Here is a 14922-nt window from a genome sequence, read left to right as displayed (position 1 = left end):
TATGTGTGTGTTAGACCAGTTTATGTGTTTATGTAGTGTGTTAGACTAGTTTAAGTGTTTATGTAGTTAATAAAACCTTACTTGTATCACACTTGACGTGGTTCATTGTTTGCTCATAACTGGAGTCACTTAATCATGCAGATTTATGCTACAAGCTTTTGTAGAATTGTACAGTAAGGAAGTTATTTCCCTTAACCAGGAAATTAACGTTCTTAGAATTGACAAGACAGTTGACCCTGAGAGGTCAGCTAAATATCTACAGCGGATCTAAAATATTCATAATTAATTATAACTAGTTATGATTAATTATTCATGTTTCCCATGAGCTGATTCGCTACACCTCACAAGCAAAAACCAAAATCTGCACTGTGGCAAAACTCTGATACCCGTCTCCTAAGACAAAACTGCAGAAAGGCAGAACGTAAATGGAAAAAGGACAGGCTGCATATCTCTCTTCAAATGTTCAGAAACACTCTTACATCTTATCAGACTGCAGCTAAGGGATGCAGCTAACTAATCATTCTAAACTTAAGGTTTTGTTTTCAATTATTCAATCTGTCACAAATCCTTCAGTTAACACCTTGCCTGTTGCTTCTGATGCTCTCTGTGAAAGCTTCTTGAGATATTTTAGTGACAAAATTATTAACTTGAGGCTTAGCGTCTGCCCCACTTTAACTTTAACTGTCTCTCCAATTATGTCATCTGCCTCTGTATTTTTGGATGTTTTTGAACCTATCAACCTCCAGGAATTGAAGCAAGTGATTGACAAGCTTAAACCTTCATTCTGTTCTAGCGATATCATTCACCCGAGATTTTAAAAATTAATTATCGATTCGATTGGGCCAGGTTTGGTGTCTCTTATCAATAAGTGTCTCCAAACCGGCTCTGTTCCTGCCAACCTTAAAGTTGCTACGGTCACTCCTCTGCTTAAGAAGCCTTCACTGGATCCTTCTGTCCTAAAAATTTTTCGCCCTATTTCTGTTTTACCTTTCATTTCAAAAGTTTTGGAGAAAATTATGCTGAATCAACTTCAACATTTTCTGACTAGTAATTGTATTTATGAGGTTTTTCAATCTGGTTTTAAGTCTGCTCACAGCACTGAGTCCGCCCTTTTGAGAGTGTTAAATTATATTTACCTCTCTACTGATTCCGGAGACTCTGTGGTTCTTATTCGTTTAGATCTATCGGCTGCTTTTGATATCATAGACCACTCCTCACTATTATCTAGATTAGAGTCTTGGGTAGGTCTAAAAGCTAACGTTCTGAAATGGTTTCAGTCATACCCGTCTGACAGAAAGTTTTTAGTGAATTTGGGTAATTTTTCCTCCTCCCCTGCTCCTCTGACCTGTGGCCTTCCACAAGGCTCTATTTTAGCTCCCTCGCTATTCTCTCTTTATGTGTTACCTCTGGGCTCTATTCTATGAAAACATGGTGTGTCTTTTCATTTCTACGCAGATGACACTCAAATCTATTTACCAATCAAGAAAAACAATTCCACTGCGATTACTTCTCTTCTGAAATGTCTAGAGGAGGTTAAATCATGGCTAGCCCAAAATTTCCTCTTCCTAAATGAAGACAAGACCGAGGTAATTGTTTTCGGTCCAAATGATAACTCTCAGTGTATAAGCCCCGAGTTAGGTATTCTAGTCGACCAGCATTTAAAATTTGATAAACATATCTCTTCTGTCATTGGGTCCAGTTTCTATCAGCTTCGTTTACTGTCTAAAATTAAACATTTTCTCACTCCAAAAACTTTAGAAATGGCTGTTCATTAACAGGCGTACGTTACGTCTCGTCTAGATTACTGCAATTCTTTATATTGCGGTATATCTAAATCTCAAATTGCGCATCTTCAGCTTGTCCAAAATGCTGCGGCCAGACTTCTTTCAAAGTGTCGTAAACATGCACACATCACTCCTATTCTTAGATCTCTACACTGGTTGCCGGTTTGTCAGAGAATAGACTTTAAAATTCTCCTCTTTGTATACAAATCCCTACATAACCAAGCTCCTGTTTATCTATCTGACCTTCTTTACTTCTATACTCCGTCTAGAAGCCTACGATCCTGTGACCAGGCCTTGTTGGTGGTCCCTCACGTTAGGCTTAAGCGTAGAGGGGAGCGTGAATTTGCAGTGGCAGGGCCACGACTCTGGAATACCCTACCTTTAGAGATTAGAATGGCCCCTTCTTTGTCTGTTTTTAAGTCCTTGCTAAAAACGTATTTGTTTTCCTTAGTGTATTGACTACCATGATATGGTAATTTTTAAACGTGTGGTTTTAAAATTTTGTCCGGTTTGTTCTCTGTGTATGTGGTAAAATTGTTGCTCTTCTGGAAAGCACTTTGGTCAGCCTGGTGGCTGTTGTATATGTGCTCTACAAATAAAATGAACTTGAACTTGAACTTAAAACATTCATATTGATGTTCATATTGAAAATGTGACCAAGCCATTTTAAATTGATTAGGTTGACCATGGACATTTCAAAAGAACTGGCAGAAAACCTGACCAGACGCCTGAGAGAACATATATTGAATGTAGAGTCTATGAGTGTAATGACCATGGCAACATTGCTGGACCCAAGGTTTAAAACCTTTGGGTTCCTCAATCAAAATAAAATGACTGAAGCTGTTAGAAGGCCAAAAGGGGAATGTGCCACCATCATCAGAATCCACTAACAAACCCCATCAACGTCAAGCACTGATTCAACAGAAACATCATCTCAACAGGCAACAAGTCAACAGGCTTCAACTACTTCAAGTATATATTTTTTATTATTTTGGAAAAAAACTTTTGTGAATATTTCATGACATAAATATTAGTGTGTGATGCATTTACATTTGCAGTCATATTAAAAAAATTTTTTGCCTTCAAATTGTTTAGGTGGAAACCTGTGGCACCTGCTAGATAGTGCTGTGGACCAGAGTAAAAAAACTTGTAATGCCACAGCTGTTGCAGGAATAGAGGTTGACTGATACCTAAAGGAAACTAACATACCAAGAACACATGATCCACTTCAATACTGGAAAGAACAAAAACATCTGTTTCCCCATCTATATCTGATGGCACTACAGTTTTAGTGTACACCAGCCTCTTCTGTTCCCTGTGAGAGAGTGTTCTCAAAGGCAGGGGAAGTATTGTGCAAGAGGAGAAATAGGCTCTGCCCTAACAGTGTCAAAAAAAATGTATTTCTCAATAAAAACCAGTAAAATAGCCCACATTCTTCTTCATCCAGTTACACAAGCACATTTAATAACCACATAATCCATGAAGTCTTTGAAGTTACATTTATATAGTCTCCTATACCAGATGAAGAAATAATACAAACAATGTTATTACTATACAGATAGTTTTATGTCAATTACATGTCATATACAGGTCTTTTAGTTATAATAATTCAACAATTTCTCACTTACTGTGGGCACCCACAACACACTTAAACAGTATTTTATTTTAATACATTGACTAATATTGACTTATATTACCATGAATTGCCACATTATGGTACATAAAAAATATTATCAGCGTATGATTTTTATTTGTGCACTACAGAGTAAAATTAAATCAATGAAGTGGGTGTTTCATCCAGTGAAGCTTCAGCCCAGATACGGCTGTTGTACATTTTATAATCCACTAGATAGCACTGTAATTGATACGCCGACACTTCAAATCTTTTCTCAATCCAGTTATGCCGAGTTCACACTGCACGATTTTCAAAGACTTCGCATCACTGTTGGTTTCACACTGAATGACTATCTGGGGTAGCATTCAGTTGTTGCTGTGTTCACACTGCACGATGGAATGACGACAGGAGGTAACACACTGCATGACTCTACAATAGGAAGAATCGCCGACAGCTCTGTCTGGTGCAGGGTTGCCAGGTTTCGCTACAAAACCCGCCCAATTACTACTCAAAACTAGCCTGAAAATAGCCCAATTGCTTTTGAGGGGGTCCCCCAGTAAAAATCGCGTTCGGGGTTAAATACAAATTTTTTTGGCGGGGTTCTCCTGGTACAATTCACATTCCAGGGCCTAAATATCACATTATTGGGGTCGCTTCAACCTGCTGACATAAAAAACAACCGGTGGCAATCGCGGATTTGGCAACACTGGTATGCAAACTATGTTTCATATAACTCCTCACCGAACTTCACGCTGCCCTGTATCTTGGTCTCTCACTGGCTGTAGGTCATCGCCGATGTAGTTTTCAGTCAGAAATCATTTCACACAGCGTGATTGTGAATCGCCGACAGCTCCAGATTTTTAGCATGCCAAATATTTCACGGGCATCTGCGATTCCCTCAGATCGCGTCTTTGATAATTCACACTGCGTGATTGTCACTGGTGTGAACGAGCACCGATTTGCCTCTGATTTCGGGCATTTGTCGGCGATTTCGCAAAACCTGTCGGCGAGTGAAAAATCGGGCTAAAATCATGCACTGTGAACTCTGCATTAGAGGAAAGCCTCATAGCTTCACAAGGCTTCATTTCGCCATCCCTATCCTATTCAACTGTCAACAGACAATCGTGTCTTTTTCTCAGGATCATCTGACAGATCACATTTCTTGGTTAGATGTCCCGATAAAATTTTCTCTTGAAATGACCCTTTCAGGCCAACAAACAAAACTGTTCTCATACCAATGGCTCCAAAAAACCAACCAACTAACCAGACTGTGCCAGATAGGACCATTAAAGTAAGGTAGGGATTTGACACGCAAACCGAAGCACGCATGCGATTGGACAGAAAGTGAAGCTTCGTTTGTTATCGACCACGTGATTCAGTGGAAACAATACACGCCTCGAAACGGAGCTTCATCGGAAATTGCGCTATATTGCGTATACTGTGGATACGTGTTCTTACCTGTATAGAAGTATTTGGGATTTTTGGGGATTTGGATTTTCCCTGTTTTGTTTTCCACTTTTGTTGTTTCTTTGATACTTTTGGGTTTTGTTTTATTGTGCACCTGTAAATACTTCACTGTGGACTAACACTTTTTGGCACTGTAAATAAATTACACCGTGCACGAAAGTGCTGTAGCGAGTGAGCCATCTTTTTTTTAACGTCTTTTACGAACACTTGTTACGTCATATTACATATTATATTTGTAAAAAATTTAACTGTTCTACGTGAGATTTTTAAAAATGATTTTTGAATAAAATTTATTGGCAAGTAACAGCGCAGCAGAAAATGTTTTCTCAAGTAACCTAAAATGTGGATCATTTAGTTATATCAAGGGTCAAATAAAAAATAAATAGCACAATAATGTAAAAAGTTACACACATTTTGTGTGTGCACTGTACAGGTCTGATATAAAGAATATATTTTTAAAAATGTCTATACAGTTTAACTTTCAGATTTTCTCTTTTCAGTTTTTAAACAGAAGATATAATGTGACCAGGTCGGTTCACTTTAAAGATGCTTCCCTTATTCATCAGGTTCTTCTTCAGGAAATTTAAAGCAAACAAACTGCCAAAATAGGACTTTTTCTAAAGGGAGACACACTGTGTGATCACAAGATTTTAATGTATTAAAATCAAATTATAATGTTAATTTCACAAAAAATGCATGCTATTTGGGTTTATAATAATTAAAAAATATTTTGAACATTGTACATCCCTGCATGCGTGCCCCTCTTTTCCACCAGATTACTAAAAATATTAAGATCATTGCTTCAAGTAAAACACATTTGCAAAATTGTTTCAGCATTTATGAAATAAAAATAAATTACATAAAAATAAATATTTATTGTGATGCCTGAAATAAGTCTGAGAGCAGTATTCATTCAAATATCAAGGTGTTAGAATGCTTGATGCCACAGATATAAGTGGATATGAGAATTTTAAAGGCCTTCTGAAAATAAGGGTAGAAAAATCCATAAATCAATGGGTTACAAGTGGAATTGAAATATGCAAACCAAATTACAGCATCAAAAACAACAGCAGGGGTCCAAAAATTAAAAAAAGGGTCAAGAAGAGCGGCAGTAAAATATGGAAGCCAACATAACAAAAAGACACCCATGACAATGGCCAGAGTTTTAGCTGCTTTTCTCTCTCTGTGAACAGAGCTTTGGCTCTTCATCCCTCCAGTCATTCTCTCTGACATAACCTTTGCATGTTTTCGTGCAACATAGAATATTTTTAAATACAGAGAGCTCATGATCGTCCCGGGAAGGAAAAGTGTGAGAACTGAACATATAATACCCCACTCTTTGTTGAAAAACACAGCACAACTTCCCACACAGTAAGTCTGCAATATAAGCATCTCCAGTCCAACTGCAGTTATCCCTGAAAACACAACAGAAAAGCTGTACACAAATGAAAACAGCCATATGAAGATAATAAATACAGTTACAGTGTTGTTTGTGACCCTCATTCCGTATCTTAGAGGGTCACAAATGGCCATGTACCTGTCAACAGATATTAAACTGAGATGCAGTATTGAGGAGATACAGAAGCTCATGTCTAAACTAGAATGTACTTTACACACAAAATCTCCCAGATACCAGCAGCCTTCAACAGATCGCACCATGCTGTACGGCATGACCAAAGAGCCCAGCAGACAGTCACTGGCTGCCAAAGAGCGAACGATCAGATGAGTTGGAGACTGAAGCTGTTTGAAATGAGAGATGGAGATGATGATCAGCAGGTTCCCAAAAACTGTTGTAAGGATCATCAGCACCATTAAAGTATACATCGCCACTTTAACAACAGTAAGACGATGCGGTTTCAGACAGGAGTCCAGCCGGAGTGGATAGCAGAGAAACATATTCTCAGTTTGAGTCTCATTTGAAGTCATCACATCTGATCCAGAAGCTGATGATTATAAACATAATTATAAAAATAATTATTTTTGAGAAACAGTTTAGTAAAGACTAATATCCAAAGAAAGATAAATATATATATATATATATATATAGAACATGCCGATCCATTTTAACAGCATAGATGGACTTAGTGTAGCTTGGTTTTCTCCATATATACCCTCATATTTGAAATAACCCCTCCTACCATGGGTTAGTTTAACCCATGGTTACAAAAACAACATTAACTGTCAGGCCCTTCAGGTCATCAACAATTATTATTATTTATGTATTATTACAATTATTAAAAAGTAAAATACTAGCAGCTATGCATAGGCATTAAAATTAAAGCAGCACTATGTAACTTTTGGCGTTCTACCGGTTAATAAACAGAACTGCACACATCCCGCGGATGAACATTCCAACCGGAACTACTTCTCTAAATTTATGTCTATGGCGATTCACGCAGGTATGTGTTACTCCGCAGCGGTGACGACCCGACCAGGCTACAATAGTCCAAATATAAGTACTTATTGTAAGTGTACCGTAGTGATTCAGAATAAGACAAAAATACAATGAATTCATGATGTACTCCCTCATTATATACATTTTGCAAATTTTGTACACAGAAAAAGTTACATAGTGCTGCTTTAAGTCAATAATTATATGTAATGGCTGATAACCAATAAATGCTCAATATTAAAATGTAGAGATGTTCTGATACCCTTTTTCCCTTCCCGATACCGATTCCGATACCTGGGCTCAGGGTATCGGCCGATACCGAGTACTGATCCAATACCTGGGTGTGTATCTATATACAGCTGTTTATACTACTAGCCCTGTATGAATTTATAGAATAATTTTATGGTGTGCTTCAGACTTATCCCTTAATAAAAAGTGAACTAGAGAACTTTTATTATCTGACATACATTTGACAGTAATATTATTTATTTTTCTTAAGTGAAAAAGAACTTCAAATGCAGCCACAAATCTAACACTGTAAACTGAAAAGGGTATTTTAGTCTTACAATATAACTGTATAATAAACAGTGCAACAAATAAATCTAGGAATATAAAACAATATATATGAATAATATAAGAAAATAATCTCTTTAAAACTTAAAGTCCAGAAACAATTTTGTTAAATAAAAGGCATTTCAGTTTTTAAATACAAAAGTGCAACAGTAACTTAACTCAATTAAAGTAGTCCTTTAAAACAAAAAGTGCAGCCACAATGTAGTGAAATAAGAGACTTGAGTAACAGAGTACACAAATAAACCTCAACTGAACAAGTTAAGATTCAACAAGAGCAGCATTAAACCCAGAATGAAAATATACATATTTCAAGTAACTTAAACTAGTTTACACACTGCTGTGGGAACTTGGTATTGCTCACAATTTCAATGACAATGGCAAGTTAAGTTCTTCTTCAGGAAAATGGGCATTTCTGCTCTCTCTTCTCCTAGCCTGTTTCTCCTTGCATCCACAAAGTTAGATGCTGTGCTGAACAATCTCTCACTGTCCACATTGGTACCAGGGGCGCAGAGAACTTTGTAGCAGTGGCAGCCAGAGTGGGAAACCGAACTTGGTTGACTGCCCAGTACTGGAATGGGCTGTCTGAGTGTGAGATAGTTTGCTCCATTACATACGTCAGAAGTCATCTGGCTATATAAGTGGCACATCGCCATAGGATCCTCAGGTTACTTCGTCTGAAGCGACGACTGAGTCGTGCAGCTACATAGCACGGCAAAGTACACAGTACTCGTTCCGTATCTCAGGGAACCGAGGTTAAGTTAGTAACCGAGTACGTTCCCTATCGATACTTCACTCGTACTGCATCTGTTTAAGACGCTTGGGGAACCAGTACAATCCCGTCGTGCTATGCTAGAGGAACGACTAATACTTGAACTTGCCTTAAGCACCCAAGGGGGCCCAGAGGGACCAAGTATTTTGCAGGGAAGCAATAATTCAGTACAGCCTCGGAAGTTACTGAGGGCTAAGAGCATACATGAAGGAGGCAAACGCCAAGCACTGGTTGTCATATGACAGAGTGCCCTGCTATGCAGAAAGGACTCGCGTCTGTAAGGCAGGGATGTCCAGACTATAGAATCTGGCAAATGTGGACAGCGAGGCCCAGCCGGCCGCCGCACAAATTTCTGCAATGGACACACCACTAGACCAAGCCCAGGAAGAGGCAACGCCTCTAGTTGAGTGGGCTCTTACTCCCATGGGGCATTGAAGGCCCAAAGAAGAGTATGCTAGCATAATAGCGTCGATCATCCATTTGGAAAGTCTCTGCTTCGTTACCGGACAACCCTTGGTGCAGCCACCGAAGCATACAAACAGCTGATCCGACCACCTGAACGGGGCGGAACGCTCAACATAGACTTTCAGTGCCCTCACGGGACAGATTAAGTTCAACTCTTGGTCTTGGTCTTGCTCCGAAGGAGGAAGCGCCGATAGAGTTATTACCTGTGCTTTAAATGGAGTAGAGAGCACTTTAGGTACATAACCATGCCTTGGTTTCAGGACGACCTTAGAGTCGTTGGGCCCGAACTCGAGGCAGGTGGGGCTCACTGATAGCGCCTGCAGATCTCCTATATGCTTTACCGATGCTAATGCTAGAAGTAGAGCAGTCTTAAGCGTCAGGGCAGAGGACACTTATTTTTCCCGCTATAACAGCGGTTGGTTGTGTGGACGCGATTAGAACGGGCCCCATGTTCACAACAGTATTTTTGGTCACAAACACACTGCCATCGGCACCCAGAACTGAACGGGGTGCTTGGAGGCATAACAGAAGCGTTTTGGGGGGTGGTCCGGCTGCAGCGAGACTTGGCTCCCTCCTCTTCCTGTCCCGCAGATCAGGATGACGCCTGAGGAGCAGGGTCCAACACTATCTTGGGTTGGGGGCCCTGGCGTTTAGGAAACTGGCTCGGGCTTAGGAGCCGTGGGAGTAATTGGTGGCGCGGGCTTCGTGGGGTGCTGAGTCAGCACATTTTTGGGGCGACTAGAACACAGCGGTAAACTGTTTAAAACAGGCCAGTGGGGGAAACTGAGGAGTCGAGGAAGGGGACCTTATCCGCATCCTTGATCTCCATCAGGTTTAGCTATAGATGGCGCTCCAGCACCACTAGGCTGGCCATGGATCTGCCAATCACCTGCGCTGTCATCTTGGTGGCGCGTAGAGCCAGGTCGGTCGCACTTCACAGCTCCTTAAAAGGGGTCTGGGCCGGACTCGTCCATGCAACGGAGGAGCTTGGCCTGGAAGACTTGTAAGACCGCCATAGAATGAAGCGCTGAAGTGGCTTGTCCAGCAGACGAGTAGGCTCGCCCGGGGAGAGCCAAAGTCGCCCTACACGGCTTGGACGGGTGGGCCGCCTTTGCCTTCCAACCGATGGCTGTGGGCGGGCAGAGATGTGCGGCCACTGACTCATCCAGGAGAGGCAGTCTGTCGTAACCTTTTTCTCCACATCTGAAGCCTCCACTGACATGCTGTCGTCCATGGCGGCACACTCGCTTCCTCCAAATGAGACCAGATCGCTCGCAGGCACGAGGGGCGGAGTCGCTCTCTGAAAAGAAAGCTTTCCGCGAGCGCAGAGAGGCGAGACTCATATCCTTGCAATGAGGACATTCCGTCTCAATGAGTGCTGCTTCCGCTTCTTGTTAAAGATCATTTGGAAGCCGCTCCTTGGAGGGGTGGGGGTGGGGGAGCTCTGTCACGATCTCTAGCAGGAGTGCCCATGAGCTCCTCTAGAGGGCAGTCCATCCCATACCTTTGCCACTCACCCCGGACTCCATTTCCCATAATACTTTGCCTGGACTTATCAGCACTCATCATCAGTTCACAGCTGTATCTTATTAGAAGGACTATAAAAGTTGCACACACACACACACACACATATCACTGAGTATTGTATAGCCTGTATGTTTTCCGCCTTGCCTTGCTTTGCCTTGCCTTCGTGTGTTTGTTCCTTGGACTGTTTACCTGATTTTTGCGATTGTTCGCTGCCTGCCCTGACCATCGCCTGTTTGTGGATTATCCTTTTGTCTCTCCCTGGATATTGTTGATTGCTGGTGTTTTGACCCTACCTGTTCTGACTATGATTCTGAATAAAGCCTGCAGATGGATCCCCACTTTGTTGTCACGTCCCCTACGTTACACTGTCTTTGAAACGTGGATCCAAGAGAGTTGAAACTGTATACAAGGGCTCTTCCTCAATGGTTGTGGATCGTTTCTTGACGGCCTCAAGAAGGGTAGTTTTCATTGTTTTTATACCGGTGTCCTCCTGGATCTCCCAAGCAAGTAGCCATTTTAGAACTGTAACTGAGGAGATGACTTCCGCTACAGACGAGGTTGAGAAGCTAATCTGTTTGGTCAGTTCCTCAAATGGTGATAGTGACAGTTTTTTCCAGCAAAGCCTACTGGTTGGCTGTCAATGTGGCTGGCAGGTCGTGACCAGCTCCGTATGCTGAAATCGTCCACTTCTGCTCAAGTAAACTCTCTACCATTTAAAAATAATTATTCCACCTCGTCGCCACATCTTGTTGCAAACGTTTGGTGGGCATTTTTAGATCCCTCTGAAGATCCTCCAGGCGCATTGTGGCCAATAGCGAGTTTTTGAAATGGCTGTCTATCTTCCTACAGTTCGCCAGCATATCACTCATACTTCTCTGTGATAATAAGCCTTCGTGTACCACCAGTTGGAGAGAGTGTGCGAAGCACCCTAAACTCGACACACCCATCTCGTCCATAGCTTTTTTCATGTTGCTTGCATTCCCACGCAAAATAACATGAACACAGGACTCAATTGACTCAATTGATTCAATTGATTCAGCTATGGATGTGCCAGTGTGTGACCCACAAAACTCGTTAGCTTGCAGCACTTTCTCTTCATTCAAGCCATGAAGAAAACTTTTCTCTTTGTTTGAATGAAGCTTCCAAAGATTGTTGATTCTGGCACGGCTCATCCTTCTCTGCCCTCGCCTTTGTGTAACTATGTGGTTCTTTGGGGCGACGCGTCTTCAAATGTTAAAGTTGCTAATACTTGTGCCACCCCTCGAAATTGCAGCATGGCATATGAAACATGTCACCGTTTTACTGGCTGGTTGGTCCAGTCTGAAATACTGCCAAACAGCTTACATACTGCTTTCATTTCTTCAAAGAATTGATTTCCGATTTGCAGCGTTAAGCAAAGCTAGCGGGCATAACTAGGTCTAGTTTAAGAAAATCGGATCGGTACATGGGTTCAAGTACTCACCAATACCGATGCCAGAATTGTTTGTGGTATCGGTGACATTTACGATACTAGTATCGGAATCGGAACAACCCTATTAAAATTCTATATAATTTTGTCTTTTTTTTTTTTTAAACGGTCATTTTAAATTCAGTCGTTCTACATGCTACAGGTAAATTAGGGCATCACAAAATTATAATGTATTAAAATGTGTATTTGTTTTGGTATTTGCTAAAGATGATATTTCACAGCATTATGATGTTATTAGTGTTTTTAAAGACTAACTTTAAGTAAGCATTAGATTTACTATGGGAGTAGTGGAAAAACAGTTTCCTTACGATGTGCCTTTAGCCCCACTTTATGCAGTCATAAACAAAATTTTAAGGAAAAAAAAAATACTGTAAAAAATAGATAATGGTACTTTATATGCAAAAATGTAACTAATGTCATGTATCTGGGCTGTGAACCTGACAGATGAGTGATAAATTAGTAAACTGATGTTGTTTAGTTGGCTGAAATGATGTCATGGATGAGACAGGGAGACAAGAAAGCAGGATTCAATCGCAGCTATTTTATTCAACAATTCCACTAACAAAGAAAAAAACGCATGTCTTGAGTTTTATCTCTTGACTGTTTAGTGCTTAATCACCTGGATTCTAACTGGGTGATTTAAACTGCCAAAAAGTGAATGTTTTGCTAAAGGGAGACCATTGAATGTAAACCCAACATGTCGTAACCAAAAAGGTTTTGTTTAAAATGCTAATTTCACCAAAAATGCAGGCTATATAGATTGTTTTATTATAAATGAATATATTTTTCTGAACATAGTACAAACAGATTTCTGCAATTTCTCTGAAAATGTCTATATGTTTTATGAACATGGATTTTTTGCCCTGTATGTTTAAAGTCCCAGCCCCTCTCTTCAGATTACTAAATATTTAAAGATCGCTCCTTCTGTTAAATGTAGACAGTTCATAAGTAAAAAGAATAGCCTACATTTGCTAAATGGTTTCAGCGTAACATAGAACTAGAAAATAAAAGTATTACATAAAAAGAAAAAGTTATTGTGATGCGTGAAATAAGTGTAAGCGCTGTAGTCATTCTAATATCAAGGTGTTTGAATCTTTGACAGAACAGACATAAGTGGATATAAGAAACTAAAAGTGGAGTTAAGGTATGCAAACCCAACCAAAGCATCAAAAACTAAGTGTTTAAATTAGCATCTTAATAAAACATATTATTGTGAGTTTGATATTTATATCATTTTATTTAAGCAGTCTGCTAAGCTTCTATAAAGATCTCAATGATTTACATTATACATCAGAATTTCACCTTACTATTTGCTCATATAAATATCACCAAATTGCATATTTTTGCTCAGTTTGGGCCTCATTATTCATATTCTCAATATATCATATTATATGAGTTATAAAAGCCGGAGGAATCAAATAAGATACTCAACAAAAACACATACTGTATGCTAACTTTATATATATATATATATATATATGATTTTATACTATGATTTTTAATGTCAGGCTTTATAGGGTTATGGTATGTCTTTAGCTCTGTTGTACCCAGGAATAAAAAGATAAAATGAACTGTACCATATAAAAGAGTTGTGGGGGGGGGTGACAAGTGATGAAGAAAATGACAAGTGATAAGTTTGAGCACCCCATTCATTCAAATACCAAAGTGTTACAATCCTTGTTGCCACAGATATAAGTGGAAATGAGAATCTTAAATGCACTCTGAAAACAAGGGTAGAAAAAACCGTAGATCAAGGGGTTACAAGTGGAGTTCAAATATGCAAACCAAATTACAGCATCAAAAACAACAGCTGGGGTGAAAAAATTGAAAAAAGGGTCAAGAGCAGTAACAGTAAAAAAAGGAAGCCAGCAGAACAAAAAAACTCCCATGACAATGGCCAGAGTTTTAGCTGCTTTTCTCTCTCTGTGAGCAGAGCTTTGACTCTTCATCCCTCCAGTCATTCTTTCTGACATAACCTTTGCGTGTTTTTGTGCAACATAGAAGATTTTCATATACAGAGAGCACATGATCGTCCCGGGAAGGAAAAATGTAAGAATTGGACATATAATACCCCATTGCTTGTTAAAAAACAAAACACAACTTCCCACACAATGAGTCTGCAATATCAGCATCTCAAGTCCAACTGCATTTATCCCTGAAAACACAACAGAAAAGCTGAACACAAATGAAAACAGCCATATGAAGATAATAAATGCAGTCACAGTGTTGTTTGTGACCCTCATTCTGTATCTTAGAGGGTCACAAATGGCCATGTACCTGTCAACAGATATTAAACTAAGATGCAGTAAGGAGGAGATACAGAAGCTCGTGTCTAAACTAGAATGCACTTTACACACAAAATCTCCCAGATACCAGCAGCCTTCAACAGATCGCACCATGCTGTACGGCATGACCAAAGAGCCCAGCAGACAGTCGCTGGAAGCCAGAGAGCGAACGATCAGATGAGTTGGAGACTGAAGCTGTTTGAAGTGAGAGATGGAGATGATGATCAGCAGGTTCCCAAAAACTGTTGTGAGGATCATCAGCACCAAGAAAACATACATTGCCACTTTAACCACAACATAACGCTGTACTTTCAGACAGGAGTCCGGCCGGAGTGGATAGCAGTGAAAAACAATCTGAGTGTAAGTTTCATTTGAAGTCATCACGTCTGCTCCGGATACTGAGATAAATTCCTTTGTAACTGTAAAAAGGCCGTTAACTATAAGCCAAAGTATCAACAGAATAATTTTGTAGATTGTAGTTTGGAAAAGACCAATATCCAAATAAAGGTGAACATATATAGTACATGTCCATCTAGTTTAACTCCCTAAATTGACTCAGAGCAGCTCAGATTTGGTC

General features: G+C 39.9%; 2 protein-coding genes across 2 annotated transcripts; both read right to left on the bottom strand.

The window, feature by feature from the left end:
* Window positions 1–5775: 5775 nt before the first annotated feature.
* Window positions 5776–8136, bottom strand: LOC107550396 (trace amine-associated receptor 4-like). Its single transcript, XM_016231654.1, has 2 exons — window positions 8118–8136; window positions 5776–6797 (listed from the first exon to the last, which is right to left on the bottom strand). Exons 1-2 carry the CDS (start codon window positions 8134–8136, stop codon window positions 5776–5778), a joined length of 1041 nt encoding a protein of 346 aa, XP_016087140.1.
* A 5573-nt stretch (window positions 8137–13709) lies between these two features.
* taar12c (trace amine associated receptor 12c) lies at window positions 13710–14726 on the bottom strand. Its single transcript, XM_016231655.1, has one exon. The coding sequence runs from the start codon at window positions 14724–14726 to the stop codon at window positions 13710–13712; it is 1017 nt and encodes a 338-aa protein (XP_016087141.1).
* Window positions 14727–14922: the final 196 nt, after the last annotated feature.

Source organism: Sinocyclocheilus grahami, unplaced genomic scaffold (genome assembly GCF_001515645.1).
Source record: "Sinocyclocheilus grahami isolate Dianchi unplaced genomic scaffold, SAMN03320097.WGS_v1.1 scaffold397.1, whole genome shotgun sequence".
Lineage (NCBI taxonomy): Eukaryota > Metazoa > Chordata > Actinopteri > Cypriniformes > Cyprinidae > Sinocyclocheilus > Sinocyclocheilus grahami.
The sequence above is the reverse complement of the archived record's forward strand: the minus strand, read 5'-3'. Positions and strand labels throughout refer to the sequence as shown.

Excerpts from the sequence above, each read along its gene's own strand:
- taar12c (XM_016231655.1), bottom strand. The coding sequence starts at position 14,726 with ATGACTTCAAATGAAACTTACACTCAGATTGTTTTTCACTGCTATCCA.